General features: G+C 54.2%; 1 protein-coding gene across 22 annotated transcripts in view; it reads right to left on the bottom strand.

Moving 5' to 3' along the window:
• Window positions 1–468: 468 nt before the first annotated feature.
• RBM23 (RNA binding motif protein 23) overlaps window positions 469–18559 on the bottom strand; it is a 38105-nt gene continuing 20014 nt past the window's right edge. For 15 of the 22 annotated variants that reach the window (XM_085534481.1, XM_085534488.1, XM_085534486.1 and 12 more), the window contains 7 exons: window positions 13955–14107; window positions 10675–10812; window positions 8502–8567; window positions 5990–6161; window positions 4073–4165; window positions 1729–1798; window positions 469–769 (listed from right to left, as the gene is read on the bottom strand). In XM_085534481.1, the coding sequence (XP_085390607.1) occupies window positions 766–769; window positions 1729–1798; window positions 4073–4165; window positions 5990–6161; window positions 8502–8567; window positions 10675–10812; window positions 13955–14107 (696 nt within the window). In that variant the 3' untranslated portion in view covers window positions 469–765. Of the gene's footprint in view, window positions 770–1724; window positions 1799–4072; window positions 4166–5989; window positions 6162–6613; window positions 6686–7144; window positions 7255–8501; window positions 8568–10674; window positions 10813–12148; window positions 12186–12948; window positions 12986–13954; window positions 14108–18559 lie in introns of those variants that run through there. The other 7 variants (XM_085534485.1, XM_085534503.1, XM_085534505.1 and 4 more) reach the window with 5 other exon arrangements.

Genomic DNA, 18559 nt, shown 5'->3' with positions numbered 1-18559 from the left:
TTTAAGAGCGGGAGGTGGGCCCCTCCGGCTTCTATGGGGCATTGACGTGGCAGCATTGCCCTTTAACGAGTGAAATTGCCCCTTTAAGAGTGGAAGGTGGGCCCCACCTTCTTCGATGGGGCATTGACGTGGCAGCGTTGCCCCTTTAAGAAGACGTGGCACTTCCATACGGCATCGCCCCTTTAAGAACGGACTGTGGCCCCACCAGCTGCTTTAAGACAGATCATTGCCCCTTTAAGAGCGGTCCCCAACTCTTCTCTGCTTAAAAGGGCAATGAGGACAATGGGGCCCAAGAGCTGTGGTGGTTATAATACATACAGTGCATCGCCCCTTTAAGAGCGGGCCCCACTTAAAAGGGCAATAGACTAGAGCAGTCACAGTGGCGTTCTGCTTTAATAAAGGCAGTGAGTTGCCCCTTTAAGAGCGGTCCCCACCCCGGCGCCAATTAAAAGGGCGATGACACCCACGTCGGCCATTTTGGTCTTTTTATTCTTCCCATTCGAGAAAAGAAACGAAAAAAAAAAACCCAAAAAAGGGAAAAATCGAGAAAAAAAACCCAAAACAGCCCAAATTTCCCCCCCCCCCCCCAAATTTTCCCCATTTGAACCGAAAAAACACAAGAAAAAGCAAAAAAAAAACCAAAAAAACCCCAAATAATAAAGAAAATCTTTCTCGTCCAATGGCGTTGTCCCATCCCGGAGGCGGCGATTGTGATTGGTGGATCAGGTGAAGGGGGCGGGGCTTCAAGGGATGGGCGGAGCCATGTTACCTGGATAAGGGGGGGGGGGCAGCGTTAGGCCACGCCCCCTTATTTGAATGATCTGTCAATCAAAACAAAGCCCCGCCCCCATCCCCCAACCCACTTCCGGCTCAAAGCCCCGCCCCCCCCCCCCCCCCCCCCCCCCCCCCACTTCCGGCTGCAACAACTTCCGGTCACGCCCCCACATCCCACTTCCGGTTTCTCCCCCCCCCCCGCTGTAAGCACACTCCACTTCCGGTCCCGCCCCACAACTTCCGGTTTGGCCTTCACTTCCGGTTCCGCCTCCAACCTCACCCTGTCCCCACTTCCGACCCCTACCTCAGTCTAACCACAATCTACTTCCGGTAACGCCCCAACTTCCGGTTCCCTTCAACTTCCGCTTTAGCCACAACATCCGGTTAAGCCACAACTTCCGGTCCCGCCCCCCACTTCCGGTCCCGACCTCACTCTAACCACCCTTTAACTTCCGGACACACCCCCCCCAACTTCCGTTTCTACATCCACTTCCGGTCCCACCCACCACTTCCGGCCAGGCCTCTGTCCTACTTCCGGTTTTGCCTCCATATCCGGTTTAACCGCAACTTCCGGTCCCCCCTCCCCCCCCCCCCAACTTCCGGCTTCGACTTGAATCTAATCACATTTCTACTTCCGGAAACTCCCCCTTCAACTTCCGGTCCCTTTCAACTTCCGGTTTCTTTCAACTTCCGGTCCCCCTTTTAACTTCCGGTTTCTTTCAACTTCCGGTCCCCCTTCAACTTCCGGTCCCACTCAACATCCTCTCCCCTTCAACTTCCGGTTCGGCCTACACTTCCGGTCCCACCCCTTACTTCCGGCCCGTCCCTTTTCTTTCCCCTTCCATTCCTTTCCCAACCAATCACCTTCCATTTTAAGCCCCCACTTCCGGTCCCATCCCCAACTTCCGGTTCCGGTCCCACCCCCCATTTCCGGTTCCGGTCCCGCCCACTCACATGGTCTGAGGGCTGAAGAGGCCGGAGAGAGTCAAACACTGAGAGGCCAAATTGAGGGCGGGGGACAGAGCTGGGATAGAGGGGGAGATAGAGCGGTTACATAGGGACACATAGAGACACATAGAGCGCCCCCTAGCGGCTGGGAGGACTCACTGCAACCCATAGGGATTAATAGGGAACCATTGAGACCCATAGGGACCCATAGAGACACATAGAGCGCCCCCTAGCGGCTGGGAGGACTCACTGCAACACATAGGGATTAATAGGGAACTATTGAGACCCATAGAGACACATAGGGGATATATAGGGTTATATAGGGGATATATGGGGTTATATAGGGGATATATGGGGTTATAAAGGGGATATATGGGGTTATATAGGGGATATATGGGGTTATATAGGGGATATATGGGGTTATATAGGGGATATAGGGGATATATAGGGGATATATGGGGTTATATAGGGGATATATGGGGTTACATGGGGGATATAGAGGATATATGGGGTTATATAGGGGATATAGGGGATATATGGGGTTATATAGGGGATATAGGGGATATAAGGGGTTATATAGGGGATATATGGGGTTATATAGGGGATATAGGGGATATATGGGGTTATATAGGGGATATAGGGGATATATAGGGGATATATGGGGTTATATAGGGGATATATGGGGTTATATGGGGTTATATGGGGTTATATGGGGTTATATAGGGGATATATGGGGTTATATAGGGGATATAGGGGATATATAGGGGATATATGGGGTTATATAGGGGATATAGGGGATATATAGGGGATATAGGGGATATATAGGGGATATATGGGGTTATATAGGTGATATATAGGGGATATATGGGGTTATATAGGGGATATATAGGGGATATATGGGGTTATGTAGGGGATATATAGGGGATATAGGGGGACATAGGGACACATAGGGACCCATAGAGACACATAGGGACCCATAGAGACAAATAGAGCGCCCCCTAGCGGCTGGGAGGACTCACTGCAACCCATAGGGATTAATAGGGAACCATTGAGACCCATAGAGACACATAGGGGATATATAGGGTTATATAGGGGATATATGGGGTTATATAGGGGATATAGGGGATATATGGGGTTATATAGGGGATATATGGGGTTACATAGGGGATATAGGGGATATATGGGGTTATATAGGGGATATAGGGGATATATGGGGTTATATAGGGGATATATGGGGTTACATAGGGGATATAGGGGATATATGGGGTTATATAGGGGATATAGGGGATATATGGGGTTATATAGGGGATATAGGGGATATATAGGGGTTATATAGGGGATATAGGGGATATATAGGGGATGTATGGGGTTATATAGGGGATATATGGGGTTATATAGGGGATATGGGGGGATATATAGGGGATATATGGGGTTATATAGGGGATATATGGGGGATATATGGGGTTATATGGGGGATATAGGGGATATAAGGGGACATAGGGACACATAGGGACCCATAGAGACAAATAGAGCGCCCCCTAGCGGCTGGGAGGACTCACTGCAACCCATAGGGATTAATAGGGAACCATTGAGACCCATAGAGACACATAGGGACACATAGGGACACCATATCCCCCTATAGACACCATATATCCCCCCATATCCCCCCATAGGAGCCCCATATCCCCCCATAGACACCCATAGAAACCCCATAGAGCCCCACAGCCACCCCATATTCCCTCATATCTCCCCATAGACACCCCATATCTCCCTATAGAAGCTCCATATCCCCCCATAGACACCCCATATACCCCATAGACATCCCATATTCCCCCATATACCCCCATAGACACCCCATATACCCCCACAGAGCCCCATATCCTCCCATAGACACCCCATATCTCCCCATATCCCCCCATATCTGCCCTATTACACTCCATATCCCCCCATAGACACCCCATAACACCCCATAGAGCCCCATATCCCCCTATAGACACAATATATCACCCCATATCCCCCATATCCCCCATATCCCCCCATATCCCTTCATAGACACCCCATATCCCCCTATATCTCCCCATAGAAACCCCAGAGACCCCATATCCACTCATAGACACCCCATATGACCCCATAGACACCCCATATCCCCCCATATCCCCCCATATCCCCCCATATCCCCCCATAGACACCCCATATCCCCCCATAGACACCCCATATCCCCCCCATATCCCCCCATAGACACCCCATATCCCCCCATATCCCCCCACAGACACCCCATATCCCCCCACAGACACCCCATATCACCCCATATCCCCCCATATCACCCCATAGGTCCCTCCCTGCCCCACACCTGTGAGTGCTGCTGGGTTCAGGGCCCCGAGGGGCAGCGTCCCATTGAGTTGTAGGGCTGCGGGGGCGGCACCGGGCAACTGCAACCCTGAACCTGTGGGGAGAGAAATGTGTGGGGCACGGATACACATAGGGACCCATAGGGACACATAGAGACCCATAGAGACCCATAGGGACCCATAGAGACACATAGGGACACATAGAGACCCATAGGGACCCATAGGGACCCATAGGGACCCATAGAGACCCATAGAGACCCATAGGGACACATAGAGACCCATAGAGACCCATAGGGACCCATAGGGACACATAGGGACCCATAGAGACCCATAGGGACCCATAGGGATCCATAGAGACCCATAGGGACCCATAGGGACACATAGAGACCCATAGGGACCCCATAGGGACCCATAGGGATCCATAGAGACCCATAGGGACCCATAGGGACACATAGAGACCCATAGGGACCCCATAGGGACCCATAGGGACCCGATAGAGACACATAGGGACCCATAGAGACCCAAAGGGACCCCACAGAGACACATAGGGACCCATAGAGACCTCATCTCCCCCCATACACCCCCATATCTCCCCGTAGACACCCCATATTCCCCCATAGATTCCCCATAGACACCCCATATCCCCCCATAACCCCCGTAGACACCCCATATGCCCCCATATCCACCTATAGACACCCCATATCCCCCCATATCTCCCCATATCCCCCCATAGACACCCCATATCCCCCCATAGACACCCCATATCCCCCCATAGACACCCCGTATCCCCCCATATCCCCCCATAGACACCCCATATCACCCCATATCCCTCCATAGACACCTATATCCCCCCCTATCAACCCATATTCCCCCACAGACACCCCATAGACACCCCATATCCCCCCCATATCCCCTCATATCCCCCCATATCTCTCCATATCCCCCCCATAGAACCCCATAGAGCCCCACAGGGTCCCATAGACACCCCATATCCCCCCATATCACCCCATATCCCCCCCTATCAACCCATATTCCCCCATATCCCCCCCATATTCCCTCACATCCCCCCATATCTCTCCATATCCCCCCCTATCAACCCATATCCCCCCATAGACACCCCATAGACACCCCATATCCCCCCATAGACACCCCATATCCCCCCACAGACACCCCATATCCCCCCCATCAACCCATATCCCCCCATAGACACCCATTGAGCCGTTTAGAGTCCCATATCCCCCCATATCTCACCCCATAGACACCCCATATCCCCTCCATATCCCCCCATAGACACCCCATATCCCCCTAAAGACACCCCATATCCCCCCATAGACACCCCATAGAGCCCCATAGGGTCTTATATCACCCCATATACACCCCATATCCCCCCCTATCTCACCCCATATCCCCCCATAGACACCCCATAGAGCCCCATAGGGTCTTATATCCCCCCATATCCCCCCATAGACACCCCATATCCACCCCATATCCCCCCATATCTCACCCATATCCCCCCATAGACACCCCATATCCCCCCATATTCCCCCATCCCCCCCATAGACACCGCTATATCCCCCCATATCCCCCCATATCCCCCCATATCCACCCCTATCTCACCCCATATCCCCCCATATCCCCAATAACCCCCCATAGACACCCCATATCCCCCCCATATCCCCCATAGACACCCCATATCCCCCCATATCCCACCACAGACACCACATATCCCCCCATATTCCCCCCATATCCCCCCATAGACACCCCATATCTCCCCATATTCCCCCTATATCCACCCCATTTCCCCCCACAGACACCCCACATCCCCCCATATCCCCTTCATATCCCCCCATATACACCCCATATCCCCCCATATCCCCCCATAGACACCCCATATCCCCCCATACCCCCCCATATCTCACCCCACATCCTTCCTCCCCCCCCTCCGTCGTCTCCGTCCCCCCCCTCGGGGAAGGTGACGTCGCTGGTTCCGTCGGGTCTCTCGCAAACCTGCCCCACACGCATGGCACGACCGGCCAGTTCGAAGCCATGGAGCTGCTCCAGGGCACGGCGGGCACAGTCGGCCTCTGCAAACTATAATAGGGGGATATGGGGGGATATGGGGGGATATGGGGTGTCTATGGGGGGATATGGGGTGTCTATGGGGGGATATGGGGCCATAATGGGTGTCTATTGGACTCTATGGGGCTCTATGGGGCGTTATCAGGTGTCTATGGGGGGGATATGGGGGGATATGGAGGATATGGGGTGTCAGTGGGGGGATATGGGGCTCTATGGGGCACTTATGGGGTTCTATGGGGTGTCTATGGGGGGATATGGGGGATATGGGGTGTCTATGGCGGGATATGGGGTGTATATGGGGGGATATGGGGTGTCTATGGGGGATATGGGGTGTCTATGGGACCCTATGGGGCTCTAAGGGGTGTCTACAGGGGGATATGGGGTGTCTATGGGGAGATATGGGGGGATATGGAGTGTCTATGGTGGGATATGGGGCTCTATAGGGTGTCTATGGGGAGATATGGGGTGTCTATGGGGCTCTATGGGGGGATATGGAGCTGCTCCAGGGCACGGCGGGCACAGTCGGCCTCTGCAAACTATATAGGGGAGATATGGGGGGATATGGGGTGTCTATGGGGGGATATGGGGTTATATGGGACCCTATGGGGGATATGGGGTGTCTATGGGGAGATATGGGGGGATATGGGACCCTATGGGGCTCTAAGGGGTGTCTATGGGGGGATATAGGGGGATATGGGGGGGTATGGGGTGTCTATGGGGAGATATGGGGTGTCTATGGGGGGATATGGGACCCTATGGGGCTCAATGGGGGGATATGGGGGGATATAAGGCCATTATGGGGGGACATGGGGGGTCTAAGGGGGGATATGGGGTATCTATGGGGGGATATGGGGTGTCTATGGGGGGATATGGGGGGATATGGGGTGTCTATGGGGCTCTATGGGGTGTCTATGGGGGGATATTGGGGGATACGGGGGGATATGGGGTGTCTATGGGGGGATATGGGGGGATATGGGGTGTCTATGGAAGGATATGGGGGGATATGGGGTGTCTATGGGGGGGTATAGGGGGATATGGGGTGTCTATGGGGCTCGAAGCCATAGAGCTGCTCCAGGGCACGGCGGGCACAGTCGGCCTCTGCAAACTATATAGGGGGGATATGGGGTGTCTATGGGGAGATATGGGGGGATATGGGGAGATATGGGGGGATATGGGGGGATATGGGGGGATATGGGGTGTCTATGGGACCCTATGGGGCTCTAAGGGGTGTCTATGGGGGTATATAGGGGGATATGGGGTGTCTATGGGGGGATATGGGGGGATATGGGGAGATATGGGGGGATATGGGGGGATATGGGGGGATATGGGGTGTCTATGGGACCCTATGGGGCTCTAAGGGGTGTCTATGGGGGTATATAGGGGGATATGGGGTGTCTATGGGGGGATATGGGGGGATATGGGGTGTCTATGGGGGGATATGGGGGGATATAAGACCCTATGGGGTGTCTATAGGGGGATATGGGGGGATATGGGGTGTATGGGGGGATATGGGGTGTCTATGGGGGGGATATGGGGTGTCTATGGGGAGATATGGGGAGATATGGGGTGTCTATGGGGGAATATGGGGGGACATGGGGTGTCTATGGGGGATATGGGGTGTCTATGGGGGGATATGGGACCCTATGGGGCTCAATGGGGGGGATATGGGGGGATATAGGGGGATATGGGGGGATATGGGGCTCTATGGGGCTCTATGGGGGGATATGGGGTGTCTATGGGCTCTATGGGGCACTTATGGGGTTCTATGGGGTGTCTATGGGGAGATATGGGGGGATATGGGGTGTCTATGGGGGGATATGGGGTGTATATGGGGGGATATGGGGTGTCTGTGGGGGGATATGGGGTGTCTATGGGGCTCTAAGGGGTGTCTATGGGGGGATACAGGGGGATATGGGGGGATATGGGGGGTCTATGGGGGGATATGGGGGGTCTATGGGGGGATATGGGACCCTATGGGTCTCTATGGGGTATCTATGGATCTCTATGGGGCTCTATGGGGTATCTATGGGGCGCTATGGGGCTCTATGGGGTGTCTATGGGGCTCTATGGGGCTCTATGGGGTATCTATGGGGCTCTATGGGGCTCTATGGGGTATCTATGGGGCTCTATGGGGCTCTATGGGGTATCTATGGGGCTCTATGGGGTGTCTATGGGGCTCTATGGGGTTACTATGGGGCTCTATGGGGCTCTATGGGGTTATATGGGGTGTCTATGGGGGGATATGGGGTGTTTATGGGGCTCTATGGGGTATCTATGGGGCTCTATGGGGTGTCTATGGGGCTCTATGGGGCTCTATGGGGCGCTATGGGGCGCTATGGGGCAGGTACTCACGGTGATGAAGCCGTATCCCTTGGACTGCCCGGTGTCGGGGTCGTGCATGAGAACAATGTGATCGATCTGTGGTGAGAACAGAAACCCCATAGAGACCCATAGAGACCCTATAACCCCCATAGACCCCATAGAGACCCATAGGGACCCATAGAGACCCATAGAGACCCATAGGGACCCATAGGGACCCATAGAGACCCATAGAGACCCATAGGGACCCATAGAGACCCATAGAGACCCATAGAGACCCTATAACCCCCATAGACCCCATAGAGACCCTATAACCCCCATAGAACCCATAGAGACCCTATAACCCCCATATACCCCCATATCCCCCCCATAGTGACCCTATAAGACCCCATATCCCCCCATATCCCCCCTTAATGACCCTATAACCCCCCAAAACCCCCCATATCCCCCCTATACCCCCCTATAGGACCCCATAGAACGCTATAGGACCCCATATTGCCCCCATATCCCCCCTATAGGACCCCATAAGCCCCCATAGGACCCTATAGGACCCCATATTGCCCCCATATCCCCCCCATAGGACCCCATAGGACCCCATATAGCCCCCATATCCCCCCCATAGTGACCCCATACCCCCCTATAGGACCCCATAGAATGCTATAGGACCCCATAGGACCCCATAGTGCCCCCATATCCCCCCTATAGGACCCCATAGGACCCCATAGGACACTATAGGACCCCATAGGACCCTATAGGACCCCATAGGACCCCATATCACCCCCATATCCCCCCTATAGGACCCCATAGGACCCTATAGGACCCCATATTGCCCCCATATCCCCCCTATAGGACCCCATAAGCCCCCATAGGACCCTATAGGACCCCATATTGCCCCCATATCCCCCCCAAAGGACCCCATAGGACCCCATATAGCCCCCATATTGCCCCCATATCCCCCCTATAGGACCCCATAGGACCCCATATCCCCCCTATAGGACCCCATATCCCCCCCATAGGACCCCATATTGCCCCCATATCCCCCCCAAATGACCCCATATCCCCCCCTAATGACCCTATAACCCCCCATAACCCCCTATAGGACCCCATATCCCCCCATATCCCCCCCTAGTGCCCCCATATCCCCCCTATAGGACCCCATAGGACCCCATATTGCCCCCATATCCCCCCTTAATGACCCCATATCCCCCTATAGGACCCCATAGGACCATATAGGACCCCATAGGACCCCATATCCCCCCATAGGGACCCCATATCCCCCCTGTAGGACCCCATAGGACCCCATAGGACCCCCATAGGGACCCCATATCCCCCTCTAATGACCCCATATCCCCCCTTAATGACACCATATCACCCCATAACCCCCCATATCCCCCCTATAGGACCCCATATCCCCCCTTAATGACCCTATAACCCCCCATACCCCCCCCATATCCCCCCTATAGGACCCCACAGAGCCCCATATTTCCCCCATATCCCCCAATATCCCCCCCTTAATGACCCCATACCCCCCTATAGGACCCCATAGAATGCTATAGGACCCCATATAACCCCATACTACCCCCATATCCCCCCTTAATGACCCCATAACCCCCCATATCCCCCCTATAGGACCCCATAGGATGCTACAGGACCCCATAGGACCCCATATTGCCCCCATATCCCCCCCATAGGACCCCATATCCCCCCTATAGGACCCCATAGGACCCTATAGGACCCCATATTGCCCCCATATCCCCCCTATAGGACCCCATAGGACCCTATAGGACCCCATATTGCCCCCATATCCCCCCCATATCCCCCCATAGGACCCCATATCCCCCCATACTGACCCTATAGGACCCCATAGTGACCCTATAACCCCCCTAATGACCCCATATCCCCCTTAATGACCCCATATCCCCCCCATAGGACCCTATAGGACCCCGTAGGACCCCATAGGATGCTATAGGACCCTATAGGACCCCATAGGATGCTATAGGACCCTATAGGACCCCATAGGATGATATAGGACCCCATACTGCCCCCATATCCCCCCTATAGGACCCCATAGGACGCTATAGGACCCCATATCCCCCCTTAATGACCCTATACCCCCCTTAATGACCCCATAAGACCCCATAGGACCCCATATTGCCCCCATATCCCCCCCATAGGACCCCATAGAGCCCCATACCCCATACCATACCTTCCCGAAGGGCTCGAAGATGCCCCGTAACATGTCGGCCGTGATGTTGCAGTGCAGGGACCCCACATAGAGACGCATGGGGCCGCCCCCCCCCTTCTGTAGGGACGTGGCCATGGCTGCAAGGCGGTTCTTCTCGGCCTGTAGGGGATATGGGGACACATAGGGACCCCATAGAGACCCCATAGGGACCCATAGAGACCCATAGGGACATATAGGGGATATGGGGACACATAGAGACCCATAGGGACCCATAGGGACCCCATAGGGACACATAGGGACCCATAGAGACCCCATAGGGACCCATAGGGACACATAGGGACCCATAGGGACACATAGGGACCCCATAGGGACACACAGAGACCCATAGGGACATATAGGGGATATGGGGACACATAGAGACACATAGGGACACATAGGGACACATAGAGACCCATAGGGACACATAGAGACCCATAGAGGCCCATAGGGACACATAGGGACACATAGGTACACATAGGGACACATAGGGACACATAGAGACCCATAGGGACACATAGAAATACATAGGGAGAGAACAAACAGCGCCACCCTGTGGACGGGAGGAGGAACTGCACCCATAGGAACCAACAGGGACCCATAGAGGGACATGGGGGGACACTGAGGACCCATAGAGACCCCATAGACACCCATAAAGGAACATGGGGACCCGTAGAGACCCCATAGAGACCCATAGTGCCCCATATCCCCCCATATCCCCCCATAGACACCCCATATCCCCCCATATCCCCCATAGACACCCCATATCCCCCCATATGCCCCCATATCCCACCTGTGATGCCTGCACTATAATAGGGACCCCCAGCAGCCTCTGCCCGCTCAGCCCTATAGCGCCCCATAGACACCCCATATCCCCCCATAGACACCCCATATCCCCCCATAGACCCCCCATAGACACCCCATATCCCCCCATATCCCCCCATAGACACCCCATATCCCCCCATAGCCCCCCATATCCCCCTTAATGACCCCATAGGACCCCATAGTGACCCCATACCCCCCCATATCCCCCCATAGACACCCCATATCTCCCCATATCCCCCCATAGACACCCCATATCCCCCCATATCCCCCCTTAATGACCCCATATCCCCCCATAGACACCCCATAGACACCCCATATCCCCCCATATCCCCCCTTAATGACCCCATATCCCCCCATAGACACCCCATAGACACCCCATATCCCCCCATATCCCCACTTAATGACCCCATATCCCCCCTTAATGACCCTATATCCCCCCATATCCCCCCATAGACACCCCATATCCCCCCATAGACACCCCATAGAGCCCCATAGGGTCATATATCCCCCCATATCCCCCCATAGACAACCCATATCCCCCCATATCCCCCCATAGACACCCCATATCGGTCCCTAATGACCCTATAACCCCCCATATCCCCCCATATCCCCCCATAGACACCCCATATCCCACCTGTGATGCCTGCACTATGATGGGTACCCCCAGCAGCCTCTGCCCGCTCAGCCCTATAGCGCCCCATAGACACCCCATATCCCCCCATAGACACCCCATATCCCCCCATAGACACCCCATATCCCCCCATATCCCCCCATAGACACCCCATAACAACCCATACTGACCCCATAACCACACATACTGACCCTATAACACCCCATATGACCCCTTAATGACCCCATATCCCCCCTTAATGACCCCATAACCCCCCATATCCCCCCTTAATGACCCCATAGCCCCACTTAATGACCCCATATCCCCCCATAGACACCCCATATCCCCCCATATCACCCCTTAATGACCCTATAACCTCCTTTAATAACCCTATAACCCCCACAGACACCCCATATCCCCCCATAGACACCCCATATCCCCCTTAATGACCCTATAACCCCCATTAATGACCCCATATCCCCCCATATCCCCCCACAGACACCCCATATCTCCCCATATCTCCCCATATCTCCCCATAGACACCCCATATCCCCCCATATCCCCCCATAGACACCCCATATCCCCCCTTAATGACCCTATATCCCCCCATATCTCCCCATAGACACCCATATCCCCACATAGACACCCCATATCCCCCCATATCCCCCCTGAATGACCCTATAACCCCCCTTAATGACCCCATAGGACCCCATAGTGACCCTATAACCCCCCGTAATGACCCCATAGGACCCCATAGTGACCCTATATCCCCCCATAACCCCCCATAGACACCCCATATCCCCCCATATCCCCCCATATCCCACCTGTGATGCCTGCACTATTATAGGTACCCCCAGCAGCCTCTGCCCGCTCAGCCCTATGGCGCCCCATAGACACCCCATATCCCCCCATAGACACCCCATATCCCCCCTTAATGACCCCATAGGACCCCATAGACACCCCATATCCCCCCATAGACACCCCATATCCCCCCATATCCCCCCATAGACACCCCATATCCCCCCATATCCCCCCATAGACACCCCATATCCCCCCATATCCCCCCTTAATGACCCCATAGGACCCTATAGACACCCCATATCCCCCCATATCTCCCCCATATCCCCCCATAGACACCCCATATCCCCCCATAATGACCACATATCCCCCCCATATCCCCCCTTAATGACCCCATATCCCCCTTAATGACCCTATAGCCCCACTTAATGACCCCATATCCCCCCATATCCCCCCATAGACACCCCATATCCCCCCATATCCCCCCTTAATGACCCCATATCCCCCCATATCCCCCCATAGACACCCCATATCCCCCAAATCCCCCCATAGACACCCCATATCCCCCATATCCACCCCATATCCCCCCATAGACACCCCATATCCCCCCATATCCCCCATAGACACCCCATATCCCCCCATATGCCCCCTTAATGACCCCATATCCCCCCTTAATGACCCCATAGGACCCCATAGTGACCCCATATCCCCCCATATCCCCCCATAGACACCCCATATCCCCCCATATTCCCCCATAGACACCCCATATCCCCCCATATCCCCCCATAGACACCCCATATCCCCCATAGACACCCCATATCCCCCCATATCCCCCATTAATGACCCCATATCCCCCCATATCTCCCCATATCCCCCCATAGACACCCCATATCCCCCCATATCCCCCCATAGACACCCCATATCCCCCAATATCCCCCCATATCCCCCCATAGACACCCCATACATCCCCATATCCCCCCATAGACACCCCATATCCCCCCATAGACCCCATTTAATAACCCCATAACCCACCTGTGATGCCTGCACTATAATGGGGACCCCCAGCAGCCTCTGCCCGCTCAGCCCTATGGCCAGCGGCACGGCGTGCATCTCGCAGAACTCCACGTACGCGATTCCTTTGGAACGACGGGAATTTCGGTCCGAAATGATGCGGACGTCACGGACCTGGGGGGGGAACAGGGGGAGAGATGGGGGCACATAGGGATACATAGGGAACACATAGAGATACATAGGGACCCATAGGGAATCACAGGGACCCCATAGAGATACATAGGGACACATAGAGACACATAGGGACCCCATAGGGAGTCATAGGGATCTACAGGGACACTTAGGGACACATAGAGACCCCATAGAGAGTCATAGGGACCCATAGAGACCCCATAGAGATACATAGGGACACACAGAGAGTCATAGGGACCCATAGAGACACATAGAGACCCCATAGGGACACATAGGGACACATAGAGACCCCATAGGGATACATAGGGACACATAGAGACCCATAGGGAGTCATAGGGACCCCATAGGGACCCATAGGGATACATAGGGACCCATAGGGAGTCATAGGGACACATAGGGATACATAGGGACCCATAGAGACCCCATAGGGACACATAGGGACCCCATAGGGACACATAGGGAGTCATAGGGACCCATAGAGAGTCATAGGGACCCCATAGGGACCCCATATCCCCTATATGACCCCATAGGGACCCCATAGGGACACATAGAAACACACAGAGACACATAGGGACCCATAGAGACCCCACAGAGAGTCATAGGGACCCATAGGGACACATAGAGACCCCATAGAGAGTCATAGGGACACATAGAGACCCCATAGGGACCCATAGGGACACACAGGGACACATAGGGACCCATAGGGACACATAGGGACACATAGGGACACATAGAGACCCCATAGGGATACATAGGGACCACATAGAGACCTATAGAGACCCCATAGAGAGTCATAGGGACCCATAGAGATACATAGGGACCCCATAGGGAGTCATAGGGACCCATAGAGAGTCATAGGGACCCATAGAGATACATAGAGACCCCATAGAGAGTCATAGGGATCTATAGGGACACACAGAGACCCCATAGGGACACATAGAGACCCCATAGGGATACATAGGGACCCATAGAGACCCATAGGGACACATAGGGACACATAGGGACCCATAGGGACACATAGGGATACATAAAGACCCCATAGAGATTCATAGAGACCCCATAGGGATACATAGAGACCCATAGAGATACATAGAGACCCATAGGGATACATAGGGACACACAGGGACCCATAGAGACCCCATAGGGAAACATAGGGACCCCATAGAGAGTCATAGGAACCCCACAGAGACACATAGAGACCCCATAGAGAGTCATAGGGATCTATAGGGACACATAGGGACACATAGAGACCCCATAGAGACCCATAGGGACCCATAGAGACCCATAGAGACCCCATAGGGACCCCATAGAGACCCCATAGGGACACATAGGGACCCATAGGGACCCCACAGGGAGTCATAGGGACACATAGAGACCCCATAGGAACCCATAGAGACACCATAGGGACCCATTGAGACCCCATAGAGCCCCATAGGGACCCATAGAGACCCCACAGACCCCATAGGGACCATAGGGACCCATAGGGACCCATAGAGCCCCATAGACCCCATAGAGACCCATAGACCCCATAAAGACCCCAAAGGGACCCATAGGGACACATAGGTACCCATAGGGACCTATAGAGACCCCATAGAGAGTCATAGGGACCCCATAGAGATACATAGAGACCCCATAGGGACACATAGGGACACATAGAAACACATAGAGACCCACAGAGATACATAGAGATCCCATAGAGAGTCATAAGGACCCACAGAGATACATAGAGACCCCATAGAGCCCCATAGACCCCATAGAGCCCCATAGAGACCCCATATCACCCCATATCAGCCCATAGAGGCCCCATATCATCCCATATCAACCCATATCACCCCATAGACCCCATATCCCCCCACATCACCCCATAGACACCCCATATCCCCCCATAGAGCCCCATACCCCCCCATATCACCCCACAGAGACCCCATATCACCCCATATCACCCCATAGACCCCATATAGACCCCATAGACACCCCATATCCCCCCATATCCCCCCATAGACACCCCATATCCCCCCATATCTCCCCATATTCCCCCATATGCCCCCATAGACACCCCATATCCCCCCATATCCCCCCATAGACACCCCATATCCCCCCATATCCCCCCATAGACACCCCATATCCCCCCATATCCCCCCATAGACACCCCATATCCCCCCATATCCCCCCATAGACACCCCATATCCCCCCATATCCCCCCATAGACACCCCATATCCCCCCATATAAACCCCATATCCCCCCATAGACACCCCATATCCCCCCATAGAGACCCCATATCACCCCATATCCCCCCATATCACCCCATATCCCCCCATAGACACCCCATATCCCCCCATATCCCCCCATAGACACCCCATATCCCCCCATATCACCCCATATACCCCATAGACACCCCATATCCCCCCATAGACACCCCATATCCCCCCATACACCCCATATCCCCCCATATCCTCACCCATTGCTCGCTGTAGGGCTGGCAGCCTTTGAGCCCACCTGACCCCCAGCAGATATAGGGGGACCCCCATAGAGCCCCATAGACACCTCATATCCCCCATATCCCCCCATAGAGCCCCATAGATACCCCATAGAGCCCCATAGCCCCCCATAGTGCCCCATAGATACCCCATATCCCCCCACAGACACCCCATATCCCCCCATAGAGACCCCATATCCCCCCATATCACCCCATAGACACCCCATATCCCCCCATATCACCCCATAGACCCCATATCCCCCCATAGACACCCCATATCCCCCCATAGAGACCCCATATCACCCCATATCCCCCCATATCACCCCATATCCCCCCATAGACACCCCATATCCCCCCATATCCCTCCATACCCCCCCATATCCCCCCATAAACACCCCATATCCCCCCATAGACACCCCATATCACCCCATAGACACCCCATATCCCCCCATATCCCCCATAGACACCCCATATCCCCCCATAGAGACCCCATATCCCCCCATATAGACCCCATAGGGACCCATAGGGAGCCATAGGGAACCATAGAGACCCATAAGGACCCATAGGGACCCATAGAGATCCATAGGGACCCACAGAGACACCATATGCTCCCATATCACCCCATATAGGCCCCATAGAGACCCCATAGATACCCATAGAGACCCACAGACCCCATAGAGACCCCATAGGGACCCATAGAGCCCCATAGAGATCCCATATCACCCTGTATCACCCCATATCACCCCATAGAGACCCTATAGCACCCCATAGAGACCCCATATCACCCCATAGACCCCATAGAGACCCATAGACCCCATAGACCCCATAAAGACCCCATAGAGACCCCATAGAGACCTATAGAAACCCATACAGACCCATAGAGACACATAGGGACCTATAGAGCCCCCATAGACCACATAGAGACCCATTGAGACCCCATATCCCCCCATAGAGACCCCATAGGGACCCATAGAGACCCATAGAGCCCCATAAACCCCATAGAGACCCCATAGACCCCATAGGGACCCATAGAGACCCCATATCCCCCTATATCACCTCATATAGACCCCATAGGAACCCATAGAGACCCCATATCACCCCATATTCCCCCACAGACACCCCATATCCCCCCATAGACACCCCATATAAACCCCATATCACCCCATAGACCCCATATCCCCCATATCCCCCCATAGACACCCCATATCCCCCCATATCACCCCATAGACCCCATAGAGCCCCCATAGAGACTCATAGAGACCCCATGGACCCCATAGAGACCCCATATCACCCCATAGAGACCCCATATCACCCCATATCCCCCATATAAACCCCATATCACCCCATATCCCCCCATATCACCCCATAGAGACCCATAGGGACCCATAGGGACCACATATCACCCCATATCCCCCCATATCCCCCCATAGAGACCCCATAGAGACCCCATAGAGACCCATAGGGACCCCATATCCCCCCATATCACCCCATATCCCCCCATAGAGACCCATAGACCCCATATCCCCGCATATCACCCCATAGACCCCATAGGGACCCCATAGAGCCCCACAGAGATCCCATATCACCCTGTATCACCCCATATCACCCCATAGAGACCCCATAGCACCCCATAGAGACCCCATATCACCCCATATCACCCCATAGAGACCCATAGACCCCATAGACCCCACAAAGACCCCATAGAGACCCCATAGAGACCTATAGAAACCCATACAGCCCCATAGAGACACATAGGGACCTATAGAGCCCCCATAGACCACATAGAGACCCATAGAGACCCCATATCCCCCCATAGAGACCCATAGGGATCCATAGAGACCCATATGGACCCATAGGAACCCATAGGGACCCATAGGGACACATAGGGACACATAGAGACCCATAGAGACTCATAGACCCCATAGAGACCCCATATCCCCCCACAGAGACCCCATAT

Source organism: Coturnix japonica, unplaced genomic scaffold (assembly GCF_054131305.1).
Source record: "Coturnix japonica strain WE unplaced genomic scaffold, WE-NBRP24 Scf083, whole genome shotgun sequence".
Taxonomy (NCBI): Eukaryota; Metazoa; Chordata; class Aves; order Galliformes; family Phasianidae; genus Coturnix; species Coturnix japonica.
The sequence above is the reverse complement of the archived record's forward strand: the minus strand, read 5'-3'. Positions and strand labels throughout refer to the sequence as shown.